This window comes from Oryzias latipes, chromosome 7 (assembly GCF_002234675.1).
Source record: "Oryzias latipes chromosome 7, ASM223467v1".
NCBI lineage: Eukaryota > Metazoa > Chordata > Actinopteri > Beloniformes > Adrianichthyidae > Oryzias > Oryzias latipes.
Genome location: NC_019865.2, coordinates 29967843 through 29981824, shown reverse-complemented (window position 1 = coordinate 29981824; position 13982 = coordinate 29967843). Strand labels below are relative to the sequence as shown.

Here is a 13982-nt window from a genome sequence, read left to right as displayed (position 1 = left end):
GCTGTGATTTCTTGAGATAAACCAAACCAGGTTCCTGTCAGTGTATGTGTGGTTTTTCCTCATGATTGTTTGCATACTTTTACAATGGAAGCACTGTAGTGGACGTCTGTTCTGCACCCCCACAGATGAAACAGGAGCAGCCTCTTTGTTGCAGTTGACAGGACGTCCTGGAGGTGGAGGTGAAGTCCTGAGCATTGTTCTTCTGAAACCACAGCTGATCTCTGCAGCCGATGCAACTGTGACGTTCACCGACACACAACAAGGACTGAACTCTGCATTCTTCCACATCACTGTCACATCTTATTTTCTGTTACCTTGGCAACACACAGACATGCTTGTCTGAATCCAACTATTTCCCACAGCAGGGTTAAATTTCTGTGGCACATTTGTATGTCTACATGCTGCTTTTGTGTTGAGTTAACTGTAGAGTTTGACTTCATGGTTCTCTACATGTGGAGCGCTTCCTGGTCCAAAGGGTGGAGCTGCAGAAGTTCATTGACACAACCACCAAATTCAGTGGAGGAAGGAGGAGGAATCAGGGTTGTTTATCTGTGTATTTTGTTGATTTAAGGAACCGAACTTCTTTTTTTTAGTTCATTGTTTGGGTTGAAACTTCTACATTTACCTGAACTGAACCGGAGCTCCGCCTGACAGCAGCTGCCACTGATCAGCAGGTCCGACTCAGAAGAAAGCCTCGGCATCGGGCAGGGATCAGACGTTTGCTCGTCCCTGTGTTTGCTGTCAGATTAAACCTCCACCAACTCAATCAGTCATCTATGTCCACAGAAATGCAAAGCAAGTCTCCAAACTGATGTCACATTGTCATTTCTTAACAGCAAACATTAAATGTAAGTGCCAAAGAGAGCTGCTGATGCCGGTTATGATTACAAGATGGTAAAAAGCCGTCTTAGTTATGGCCGAAGATGTAAAAGGAAACCAAGATCAGACTCCACATCCAGGTCTCTCTCTGAGTCAGCAGATTTTAATGTTAACTGTTTAAAATTGTTTTGGCTTCAGAATCAACTGTTCAAATCTCCATTTTTCGCTGCAGGAAGTTCTCAGACATCAATGATCAGGAAGAACGAGACTTTTACCCAGAGTTTGACCTCCATTTACCAATTTTCATTCTAATTCTGTCTCCAACTGGAGGCTGTTTAACCCTTGTGCTATCCTAGGCACTTTACCATTGGGAGTTGGGTCATCTAGACCCACTAGACAGTGCTCTGAACCTTTTTTCTTCAATGATTTGTGATCTTCACTGGTGTCCATCGTTTACATTAAATCTTTCCACCTTTATCCACCTTTGTCATGGTAGGGAGAACATGTCAATGTAAGGGGGGGTCATCTAAGATAGTATAAGGGCTAGAGTCACTTTACAACATTTAATGACCAGATTGAGACTCAAATGAAGTCTGAACATGTACGTTTTTCAATAAAAAAAAGCTCCATCATCATTCAAAAGTCATCACTGATTCCTACATTCCAGTGCAAACACTTTGTTTCTGGACTACAGGTGAGGCATCACCTGTGTGCCTCTCCTCACCTCTACGCCTTCCTGTCTCTACCTTCTCATCCATCAATGAGCGTGTTATCTGGTGTCTTTTTACAGATGTTCCAGTGGTTTTTGTTCTTACTGCTGTGATAATTGACCTGATCTGACGTCTCATTTGCGTTTCCTCACAGGCACTGACTCCATGTTTTCATCAGCTGATGGTGACCCAGAGGCTAGCTCTACGTGAAACCTTCTCCGACTCTCACTGCTGTCCTCTTCATCCTCCCTGTACTTCACTTTATCTCAACAAAGAAAAAAAGCGACTGCATCAAAATGAAGAGCCACTCTGAAGCTAAAGAACAAACCTTCCTCCACACAGGTCTTCCTCAATCATCTGGACCCATTTCAAGTCATGCTGCTTCATTTCTTCTGAGGACCTGGGTTCAGTTTGCTATGTGCTGCTATGAAAAAAGTTCAAATTCAGTCATTTGCAAAGATTCCAGTTTGTTTTCTAATTCAAGCTGCACAATAAAATACACTTTTGATATTTTCCTGAACTTTTTTTTTCTTGACAGACCTACTCCAATGAAAATGTGTTTTTAAAATGTTCTTGTGGCCTTTTTCTGATGATGGAGGACAAAGTAAATTAAGATCAAAATGCATTTCTGAGTATTTCTTTATTAAAATAGCTGTGAATCAGGAGAAAATGCAGTTTATAAAAGAGCTTAATTTTGACGTAGAAAACGCGCTGGGTGGGCGACAAGCTTCCTGCTCTGCTCCATTCTGATCATCCACCTGCAGACAAATAGGTCCAGGAACGTCTTTGTTTTCCTCGTCTGAGCTGGAATCTGGATCAGAACTGTACGGATGGATAGATCTGACATTGATCTCCCTGTTTGTTGCACTGCTAATGTTAGGTTGGGGTTGTGAAGGGCTGTAAGCTAGAGGGAGAGAGTGTAAACAATGGGATGATGGGAAGTCAGAGCAGCACTCTAAAAAGAGTTTTTGGGCTGTAGTTGGAAAGATGAACTTTTTTACATTGGTCTAACTTAATTATTTGGTTTGGTGAAATAAATCATTTTTTTGAGTTCCATCAACTTCAGAATAACACGTAGTTGTCTGACATAGTTATTTTACTTTCAATCAACTTAATTCAGTTAAGTTTGGTGTGAAGCTGTCACTGTGTCATGACGTCATAATGGAAGGCAGCGCAAGGAATCATGGGATACCATTTTGTTTCCCTATCTGGGCAGATTGGGGTTTAAGTGTGAGCTTTTGTTGTCTAGCTGTTTTACTCTGTTTTAACTAGTCATTTAAACTGTTATGTTTATTTCTTTCTGCACCATGAGTGAGAGTTTGGGAGAGGATGATGACCAACACCCTTGAGCAGAAAAGCATTGTATGATCCAATATTAATGACAGAGGTCACGACATGTGAGTTCCTGCCCTGTGATGGAGACGTTGTTGGGTCATTCATGTCTTCGATATGAAAACTAAAAGGCCCAATGGTTGAAACTTCAGAAAAATGTGTCAATTTAAATTGTAGAAGCAAAATATACAAATTTCTTTGTAAGTTAGATCAACTTATCAAATTGACTTTGATAGCAATAAACAAACTTAATTGAATTAGGTGTTACCAAATTGAAGTGATTCAATTGAGTTGGATCAACTTTTTTCTTTTTAGAGTGAGGTTTACTCCCCGCCAACTCAGAGGCGACTATCTAATGAAGTTCTGCCGCTCTGCAGAAACTATGTCCTAGAAAAACGACAAGTTCTTGATTTTGGAAAACAAAGTCAGTATCGTCACTAAAAGACCACAAAACGGATCTACAAAGGTGGAATGCAATACCATTTTTAGACCTTCACTCACGGATTGACTCAATAAGAAGGAATATATTGCCACGAATGTTATATTTAATTCAATGTTTACCATTTCCCATACCCCAAAAACAATTTGTAGAATGGGATAAGATGTTATCAAGATACATATAGAGATGTAAAAAACCCAGAATTAAATATAAAACCTTACAATTAAAAACTGATCAAGGTGGCAGAAATCTCCCTTGTTTACAAGATGATTTCTGTGCTGCCCAGCTGAGGCCTCTTATCTGCATGTGCTCTCCAGTTTACACTGCAGGATGGAAAGATCTAGAGCTGAAAGCCTTTGAAAAAATACCATTAAAAGCTTTATTAGCAGATATCAAGTTACAGAGGGAACTTCCTTTACAGGATGACCCCTTACTGAATATGATGATTAAAACCTGGAATGACAGTGAAGAAATACAACTTGGTGGAAGATTCAAAAATTCTCAGATGGTGTGCATATGACTCAGAGATCACCCCCAACAAGTATGATGGTAGATTTAAGTTATGGATTGCAAAAGGGTTTACAGATTACAACTCATTTGTGCACACGGGAGCGTTTCAAACATTTGATACCCTAAAAGACAAACACGGGTTAAATTCTGAAGATTTCTTCAGATATTTACAGGTCTGGTACTATTTCAATCAAAAAATTAAAATACCCACAGATGACCCAAGGTTTCTTAAAACGTTTGAAACATTAATAAAAACAACATGCCCTACGAAAATAAATTCAAAATTATACAATAGTATCTTGACGCATAAGGGGGAGAACACGTATTATGTAAAGGAAAGATGGGAGTGAGAAGGACGGCTCACTGTTACAGAAGAGGATTGGGAACAAATATGTCGGAAACAATGGGTCACAACAGGATCAAACATTTGGCGTGAATTCTGTTGGAAGAACATAATGAGGTTTTTTACTACACCCTCTCAGAAAAAATACCTAGGGAGTATTAAATGTTGGAGGTGTGGTAATAATGGAGCCAATCACTTCCATATATTTTGGGACTGTGTGATTATCAAAATGTATTGGTCTGACATACATGAACATCTGCAAAATGTGTTTTCTATTGTTTTCCCCTTGTCCTTTAAAAGTCTGTTTGTGAGAAAATTGATGGTCTAAACAACAAAAATAAGAAACTGCTCTACATTCTGTTGGCAGCCAGTAAGAAAGCAATAACCAGAAAATGGCTTAAACCTGAACAACCAACGACAGAGGACTGCATTGATGTGGTACAACGTATTTATATAATGGAAAGAATCTCACACTCTTTACAAATACGGCTGGATGTTTTTTACGCTACTTGGTCTATATGGACAGAATACGTTAAGCCTGTAAGATCAGACTCCATCTGAAACTTCACTGAAATCAGGTCATATCATTTATGTTTTTAAAATCCCTGCTTCCTCACATGTTCCTTTTTTTATTTATTTTTTTGTTCGTTTTTCATTTTTCCATTAAAAACTGAGAAAGCAAGAACATTGTAATCCGTCAAAACAATGTACAATTTATCCTGTGCTTTTTCAATAAAAAATAAATTTGAAAAAAAAAAAAAGACCAAATGATGATCGGAATTGGACTTGGAAAAAAGGTTTATGGAGTCTTCAATCAGCTCCCATGACACTTTAGAAGCTTTAGTAGCTCATCAATTTAGAAGATAACTACACTCAGAACCGTTAAGAATGTATGCTTTTCAGAATAAAGCCAAGGTGACGTCCTACCTCACTCCATTGGACTCTAGAACTCGTCATCCATTTGCAATAGATAAACTCATTTTAAGTCTGTCTATTTTTCTGTTCTGTTTTCTATTGTCATCCATTGTTTGTGTGTTTGTATCTTGAGCCTAACGCTGACGCTGCAGCAACCCAATTTCCCAAGCTGGGATCAATAAAGTATCTTTATCTTATCTTAAGAACCTGGAACATTCATGCCAGGTTGACTTTGGTTAAAGCTTTTGAAAAATTCTAAGACGCTGAGGAAGAACGTCCAGCCAATCACAGCAGTATTCTAGTCATTTCAACCAAACCTTTATTTGGTTTTACACACAGGAACACAATCATTTCTAAGGTTCAGATGGTTTCCTTCAGCCTGGAGTGACTCATCTGTGAGGAGTCATTCAGAAATATTCTCAAGGAGCAGCACTCTGTGTGTAAAGCAACATCAATCAGTGGTTTCACTACATTAAACTGACGTCATTCTGGAAAAAAAAGAACTATTTTCATGACTAATCTAGACAGAAACAAGAAAATAAAAGTTCTGCTTAATTCTCTGAAACTTGTTTTTGCAGCTCGCAGACAGAAACGTCTACCAAACACAAGGAGTCGTCTTCTTTTAGAGAACTGCATGGAAGAAAGCAGCAAACAGAGCAGCGGCTTCCCTCCCAAACATCAGAGGTGCTACACACACATGTGGACACTGTAGAGCAGGAGTGGGCAAACTTTGTGCCTGGTGGGCCACAGAGGGGTCTAACATTTGACACGAGGGCCGAACCAGGAGCAGAATTTGGGTAATCCACCTCATGAGAAAAAGAAATAGATTCTGGATGCAAACACCCTTTAACTTTGATTGAAAATGGATATATATGTTTTAAAACAGAACATTTCAAACGGTGACTTTTGTTCTCAGTTTAGGGCCAATTGCAGCACCGGGTTGATGTCTCTTTTAGAGAAAACACAGACAGAAGAGAAATGTTGCGTTTGTGGTGTTGGCATGATTGCCAAAATGTCTGTCCCACTCAGAAAACACTCATGACCATCAGAAAAACAACAAATCTTCCAACAGCACATGAATGCAGCTAGAAAAAGGTCAGTTTCTTTGTGGAGCACCATCTATGGCAGGGGTGTCCAAATCCAGGCCTCAAGGGCCGGCAACCTGCTGGTTTTCCAGAAACTCTGCCTCATCTGCTGCTGATTACCTGGATCAGGTGTGTTTAGCCAATAAAGAGCTTCAACGGCAGGTTGATTGGAAAACATATAGGACACCGGCCCTTGAGGCTCGGAATTGGACATCCCTGATCTATGGGGAGACACCAGACTAACAGGGGAAATAAAGGGTTGGGCTGACCAGATTAAATGGTGCACCGGGCTGATGTGGCCCCCCGGGCCCAAGGTTTCCCCACCCCTGCTGCAGATCACCCACCCATCTTCACAATCTGCCTCCATCCCTTTCGGGGTCACAGGGTTGCTGGAGCCTATCCCAGCTACTGTTGGGCAAAGGTGCTATCTTGAAATCCCCAAAAGTGAAAGGATAAATCGGTGGAGAACAAAAACCCCGGCTGAGAAATGTTGGTTTTGTGTTTTCCGGAAAATTCCAGTTTTCCACATCAAGAATGAGGTTCAGATGTTTTTAAGACAAACTACATGCATGATTCAAATCAGGAGCACAAACACACACCTCTAAAAACTCCAGAGTTTGAAGAAGCTCTTCTTCTTCTTTTCCCTCAAATGTTTGTCATGTGGGAGGTAGAAGGCTACAGACAAAAGCAGCACCAATCATAGAGACAACAGCGTCCTCCACAGAGCTTCTGTCCCACATTTTCCTTCTAGATGTTCTGGCAGCTTCTGCTGGCAAACAGAGACTCCAGCCCAGCAGCTGCAGGTCCGCCAGGAGGGGGAAGAGGCGGAGACGCCGGAGGCGACGGTGCGTTCACAGAAGGCAGCTCCTTGCAGGTGAAGTAGTCCTTGAGGGGGGCGAAGAGGTGATGGATGACGGGGACGCTCCACGCCTTCCCCAGCACCTTCTGCCTCTGCTGTCGGTTCATGTTCCTCACATCGGTGTAGTGTTTGGGAAACCCAAAGATTCTGGGGAAAACAGAATCAAGCATGAAGAAGAAGCCAACCAACCCTACACTCAGAACACACAAGTCCAGCGTAACAGCGTACACATGCCAAAAAACTATACTTTAAATACTTTTTACTTTACTTCCAACAGGACAGAGATCATGTAACACACCACATGCTTTCTGCAACATTCACTTTTGCCACTTTAAAGGGTCTATTTCATGCAAAATCCACCTTTTGAGCTTTCAAATGTCTTAGAATCTTCATTCCTCACTAAAAAAAAACAAAGTTGTATTTTGATCCATTCATGAGTTTTCCTGCTCTCTGAGCACCAGCCCCTCCCAATCCACGAAAAAGAGCGGGTTCTCTCATAGAGGGACTGAAAAAACCCAACCAGAAACCAGGATCTGTTTCCATGAAATCAGCTCACACACACTGATCTGAACCAAAGCTCTGCTATTTTAGTAAATATTTTTAGAAGAGTTACATTTAAATTCAGGTTTTAGTTCATCTTTTTAGACACGTTGAGCCTCCAAACATCTTTAGTTTGATAGATGTTATGCCTGTTAAAGGTGTTAGTGAACCGCTGATCAGTTTTTGTTTTTTAGGATGAAATAGGTTTGTCCTAAGTAGAGTGCTTTGTGTAACATTTGTATAAAAAGTGCTTCATAATTAAAGTTATATTTGATTAAATAAGTTGACACTAGGGCTGCACGATATGAGGAAAACTCGCGATATGCGATATTAGTGATCAATATTACGATGACGATATAACTTGCGATAAATGAACAAACAGCAAAAACAACAAAAACAATCCATTTCACTGCAAAAGTTTAATTTAAATAAGAGTCAAAATACTTTCAATTATTCTCCAAATGACCCTCATGTAATCAGGAGGGCAACATCTTGTTGGCCATCCGATTGGTCAACATCGTGAAGGCCTCCAATTGATTGGTCAAATGCATAAAGGGATTTATTCAATTCATTAAATGGTTCAAGTTGCCATAAGATTGTTTTATTTAACGTTTACCATTTATTGCGATTTTCGCTGACTTTTGCAATATGGATATTGCACAGCTTGAGATTGCGATAACGATAAATTTGCGATTAATTGTGCAGACGTAGTGGAAACTTACACAGCCTATGTCCGAATTCCCACTCTGATCCCTAACAAAACTATATAGCGGCCTGGATTTGAAAAGCGATTCAGACGCCACGCTCACTACGTTTGTTATGAAACGGCAAATATGACGTCACCAATTTCACAAAGTAAGAAGCTAATAAATACAAACATTTTATGACGACCATTTATGAATCCACTGAGTTCAGAAGATGAAATTGTTGATGGTTTATTAAAAAGTACATCTAAACATTCTTTCTGTCAAAAATTGTACAAACGCAATGCATTGTGGTCTATGTTCACCAATCTAGTGGGTATTGATGCACACTGGTTTTTCGCAGAGACTTCTGGGTAATTTCTAGGGCACTGGATTCTGGAATTGTAGACATTGTAGGCAGACATCACAACAAAATACACTACAAAACGACCTTTATAGTGACAAATGAAGGAATTCAGACACGGACAAAATGTAAGGAAGAAATGTAGAAGATTAAAGCTTAGTCAGTACTGTTCAGGACAGGACTCACAACACACAACAAACACACATTCAACACACACACTCACAAACAAACTCAGACACAAACACATGTACTCAGAAACAGACCGACAGACAGACAGACAGGCAGACAGACGGATAGACAAGCAGACAGACGGATAGACAAGCAGACAGACGGATAGACAAGCAGACAGACGGATAGACAAGCAGACAGACGGATAGGCAGACAGACAGACGGATAGACAAGCAGACAGACGGATAGACAAGCAGACAGACGGATAGACAAGCAGACAGACGGATAGGCAGACAGACAGACGGATAGGCAGACAGACAGACGGATAGGCAGACAGAGACGGACAGACAGACAGACAGGTTGACAGGCAGACAGACGTACTTTTCCAGCTCCGTGATCCACAGGTTGTCCTCCCTGCCGTTATGAAGGACGGGCAGCAGCGACACGTTCTTGCCTTGCTTCAGAGAGTTGGGGTTGGTGGTGATGGTTCTCACCTTGGTTACCTGGAACAGACGCATCACTGGTGTCACCATCATCACAGAGGGATCAGTGGTCCTGACAAACCCCTCCACTGAAAGGAAAATCTCACCCGAGCTTGTCTTCCAATGTCCAAACAGTCCTGCAGGGTCAGCCTGTGATTCTGGGAGGCTATGATGGGCCTGATGAAAGGTGAGCAGTAAAAACACGCTAAGCTCAGACATCATGATGACCTCTGACCTTCAGAAAAAAAGGCCGTTTGGACCCAAAGTGTGAGATCATGGCGTTCTGACTCAGCAACAGCTGAGTTTTCCACGGTGACCAGGCAACTATGGAGACTTTATAAGACAGACATCAAACTTCAGTCTGGAGGATATGGGCCCTGCTCATTCTTTAACAAACCCTTGCCCCGCCCTCTCCTGATTACAGGTGTGTTCTGTCCATGAGAAGCTGCTATGGCAACCAAACTAAATGCAGGTGTAGGTTTGATTGATGGATTTCAAGCATTGTAGTCAAAGCAATAAAGAATTCACACAGATTTATCAAACTCATTACAGAAATGAGGAAATGCATAGATTTAAAAAAAAGAAAATAAAACAAACATTTTAAATATAGTGATCATTAACTTAAGTCCAGTAGAGCTTGATTTATTGCTTGAAAAAGGAGCGGGAAGAAGGAAGTTAATATGATCCCATCCTTGCTGAGTTCATTAATTTGATAGTTTTACAGTTTTTGCAATCCGGTTCTGATCCGATAGATTCTTTATTAAGTAACAAAATCCAGTGCCTATTGATGATTTGTTATCTTCAGAAAACATTCATTCATGATTTCAGTAAACAGTAACAGTAACCATTATGTAATAATCATTGATTATCATTAGAACACATGATCACATTAAACCAGTAATTATTGCTACACATTGCAGATCACGTAAAGAAAATCAATAGCTTATTGATTGTAATTCAAACATTTCAGTAATAATGAATGCACATTACAATGTAATACTCATTGATTGTAATTAAAAGAGCTTTGATTATTTCACCACAATCAAGTTCACACATGTATTTGGAATTATTCAAACACCTATTGATCCTTAATTCCTCTTATTTTCATATCGTGAAATCAGAATTTCTTTATACATTTTGTTGAATATTTAGATATCTGAACATTGTTTGACCTCATTACTGAACCCGTTCCAAAGTTTAGTGCTAGTTTTCTGTTCACAGTGGACATGTATGCAAACATCTGTCCATCCATTCACCATCTGTGAGGGTTGTCTGTGAGCACTTCTAAAAGCAACACAACTAACCAAAGCGAGGCACAACCAGACCAAAAAACGACAATCACACTTTCTCAACTTATCCACACGCATCTGGAGAGTGGATCCGTTCATCTCTGTGAACAGGAAGCTGCTGCAGCTTAGTGTTACTTCCTGCTACCACAATGCATTTTGGGAGAAAAGTCTGACCTGCTCATTCCTGGTATGTTTCCCCAGAAGTAGCGAGCTCTGTGAGCGGGGCTGACTTTGACCGCGTCCACCAGCACAGGGTTACACTGCAGAAAAGGAAAACTCTCGCTGTGTGACCCGACACAAACTAGTTTTCAGAGCACCAGCTGATAACTTCTGACACAGCCGCTAAGGCAGGGGTCGGGAACCTATGGCTCGCGAGCCATTTATGGCTCTTTTGATGGTCACATGTGGCTCGCAGACAAATCCTTAATTATACTTTTTTTTTTTCATTAGACCAGTCCTTCTCGGGCGCGATGCGATGCCAGAGGCGCGCAGTAGTAGCGGTGCTTGGAGAAAAAACTATCAGTTTACTGTTATCTATTATTTCACAGAGTTTGTACCAGCCGGAAACCTTTGAATTGCCTCCCTGAGGAAGAGCGCGCAGTTTTGGGGACGGGATGTGTGAGGAAGAAAGCAGAGGGGGTGGGGGTGGGGGTGGGGGGGACCGGCAGCAGGTGAATCGCGCAGAGATGGTAAAAACGTAAAACCTGCTGCCCGTCACTCCTGCAGCGTGGGTGTGTGTGTTTGGTTCCATGTCTGTCTCACATCTAAAGAACATTCAGACCTACGATCACGTTTAAAGTCTCAACGCCTGCATGAAGCAGAAACTCACCACGGATCAACCAGACTAGACCATCAGCAAAACCACCACGAGAAATACTCATCATTTATTAGCAACAGTATAACAATGTTATTAAAAAGAATCCACAGACTTATTGGACTTTAAAAATGTTGAAATTACATCAAATGCACACATTCACTTGTATATTTAGTTTTAAACATATTGTCGCGGACTGAGTTTAACTTGGCTGTTGGGCCGCGTTAAAAGTTCTGGAGTTCATGGAACGCATCGTTCAAGCAGAGATCTGATTGGCCCTCAGTTCTGTCGCTCAGCCTGTTGTTAGGTAGTTTGGACCAATGGGGTTCAGCCATGGGCCGAATAAGGAAAATGGGAGGGCTGGAGCAGGACGGGGGAATATAAAGTTGGTAGAAGCGCTCTCGTCTCGGCGAGAGAGATTCAGGAGTTGCTGAATTGATTGTACGGCGTTTGTTGTGGTCTACAGTAACCAGAATAAAGAACCCTAAAAGAGGTTAAGTCTCCGTGCCTTAGTGTGGGAAAGGGACACTACATTATTGTATGGCTCTTTCGAAATTACATTTAAAAATATGTGGCGTTTATGGCTCTCCTGGCCAAAAAGGTTCCCGACCCCTGCGCTAAGGGAACAGGCAGTTTCATCTGGATGCCCCTACGGTGGCCCAGAAGGGTCACAACACAACACATTAAGTCACAACACAACACATTAAGTCACAACACAACACATTAACTCACAACACATTAAGTCACAACACAACACATTAACTCACCACACAACACATTAACTCACCACACAACACATTAACTCACCACACAACACATTAACTCACAACACAACATATTAACTCACCACACAACACATTAAGTCACAACACAACACATCAACTTACAACACAACACATTAAGTCACAACACAACACCTTAACTCACCACACAACACATTAAGTCACAACACAACACATTAACTCACAACACAACACATTAACTCACAACACAACACATTAACTTACCACACAACACATTAAGTCACAACACAACACATTAACTCACAACACAACACATTAACTCACCACACAACACATTAACTCACCACACAACACATTAACTCACAACACATTAACTCACAACACAACACATTAAGTCACAACACAACACATTAACTCACAACACAACACATTAACTCACAACACAACACATTAAGTCACAACACAACACATTAACTCACAACACAACATATTAACTTACCACACAACACATTAACTCACAAAACAACACATTAACTCACAAAACAACACATTAACTCAAAACACAACACATCAACTCACCACACAACACATTAACTCACCACACAACACATTAACTCACAACAAAACACATTAACTTACCACACAACACATTAAGTCACAACACAACACATTAACTCACAACACAACACATTAACTCACAACACAACACATTAACTCACCACACAACACATTAAGTCACAACACATTAACTTACCACACAACACATTAAGTCACAACACAACACATTAACTCACAACACAACACATTAACTCACAACACAACACATTAACTCACCACACAACACATTAAGTCACAACACATTAACTTACAACACAACACATTAAGTCACAACACAACACATTAAGTCACAACACAACACATTAACTCACAACACAACACATTAACTCACAACACAACACATTAACCCACAACACAACACATTAACCCACAACACAACACATTAAGTCACAACACAACACATTAAGTCACAACACAACACATTAACTCACAACACAACACATTAAGTCACAACACAACACATTAACTCACAACACAACACATTAACTCACAACACAACACATTAAGTCACAACACAACACATTAACTCACAACACAACACATTAACTCACCACACAACACATTAACTCACCACACAACACATTAACTCACAACACATTAACTCACAACACAACACATTAAGTCACAACACAACACATTAACTCACAACACAACACATTAACTCACAACACAACACATTAAGTCACAACACAACACATTAACTCACAACACAACATATTAACTTACCACACAACACATTAACTCACAAAACAACACATTAACTCACAAAACAACACATTAACTCAAAACACAACACATCAACTCACCACACAACACATTAACTCACCACACAACACATTAACTCACAACAAAACACATTAACTTACCACACAACACATTAAGTCACAACACAACACATTAACTCACAACACAACACATTAACTCACCACACAACACATTAAGTCACAACACATTAACTTACCACACAACACATTAAGTCACAACACAACACATTAACTCACAACACAACACATTAACTCACAACACAACACATTAACTCACCACACAACACATTAAGTCACAACACATTAACTTACAACACAACACATTAAGTCACAACACAACACATTAAGTCACAACACAACACATTAACTCACAACACAACACATTAACTCACAACACAACACATTAACCCACAACACAACACATTAACCCACAACACAACACATTAAGTCACAACACAACACATTAAGTCACAACACAACACATTAACTCACAACACAACACATT

The 13982-nt window shown here is 40.4% G+C and overlaps 1 protein-coding gene across 3 annotated transcripts in view; it reads right to left on the bottom strand.

Annotated features, from left to right (window-relative positions):
- Nucleotides 1-5364: 5364 nt before the first annotated feature.
- The window catches only part of LOC101168440 (DNA (cytosine-5)-methyltransferase 3B), a 36342-nt gene continuing 27724 nt past the window's right edge, over nucleotides 5365-13982 (bottom strand). For all 3 annotated transcript variants that reach the window (XM_023957020.1, XM_023957022.1, XM_023957021.1), the window contains 4 exons: nucleotides 10713-10798; nucleotides 9357-9426; nucleotides 9149-9270; nucleotides 5365-7159 (listed from right to left, as the gene is read on the bottom strand). In XM_023957020.1, the coding sequence (XP_023812788.1) occupies nucleotides 6901-7159; nucleotides 9149-9270; nucleotides 9357-9426; nucleotides 10713-10798 (537 nt within the window). In that variant the 3' untranslated portion in view covers nucleotides 5365-6900. The remainder of the gene's footprint in view (nucleotides 7160-9148; nucleotides 9271-9356; nucleotides 9427-10712; nucleotides 10799-13982) is intronic.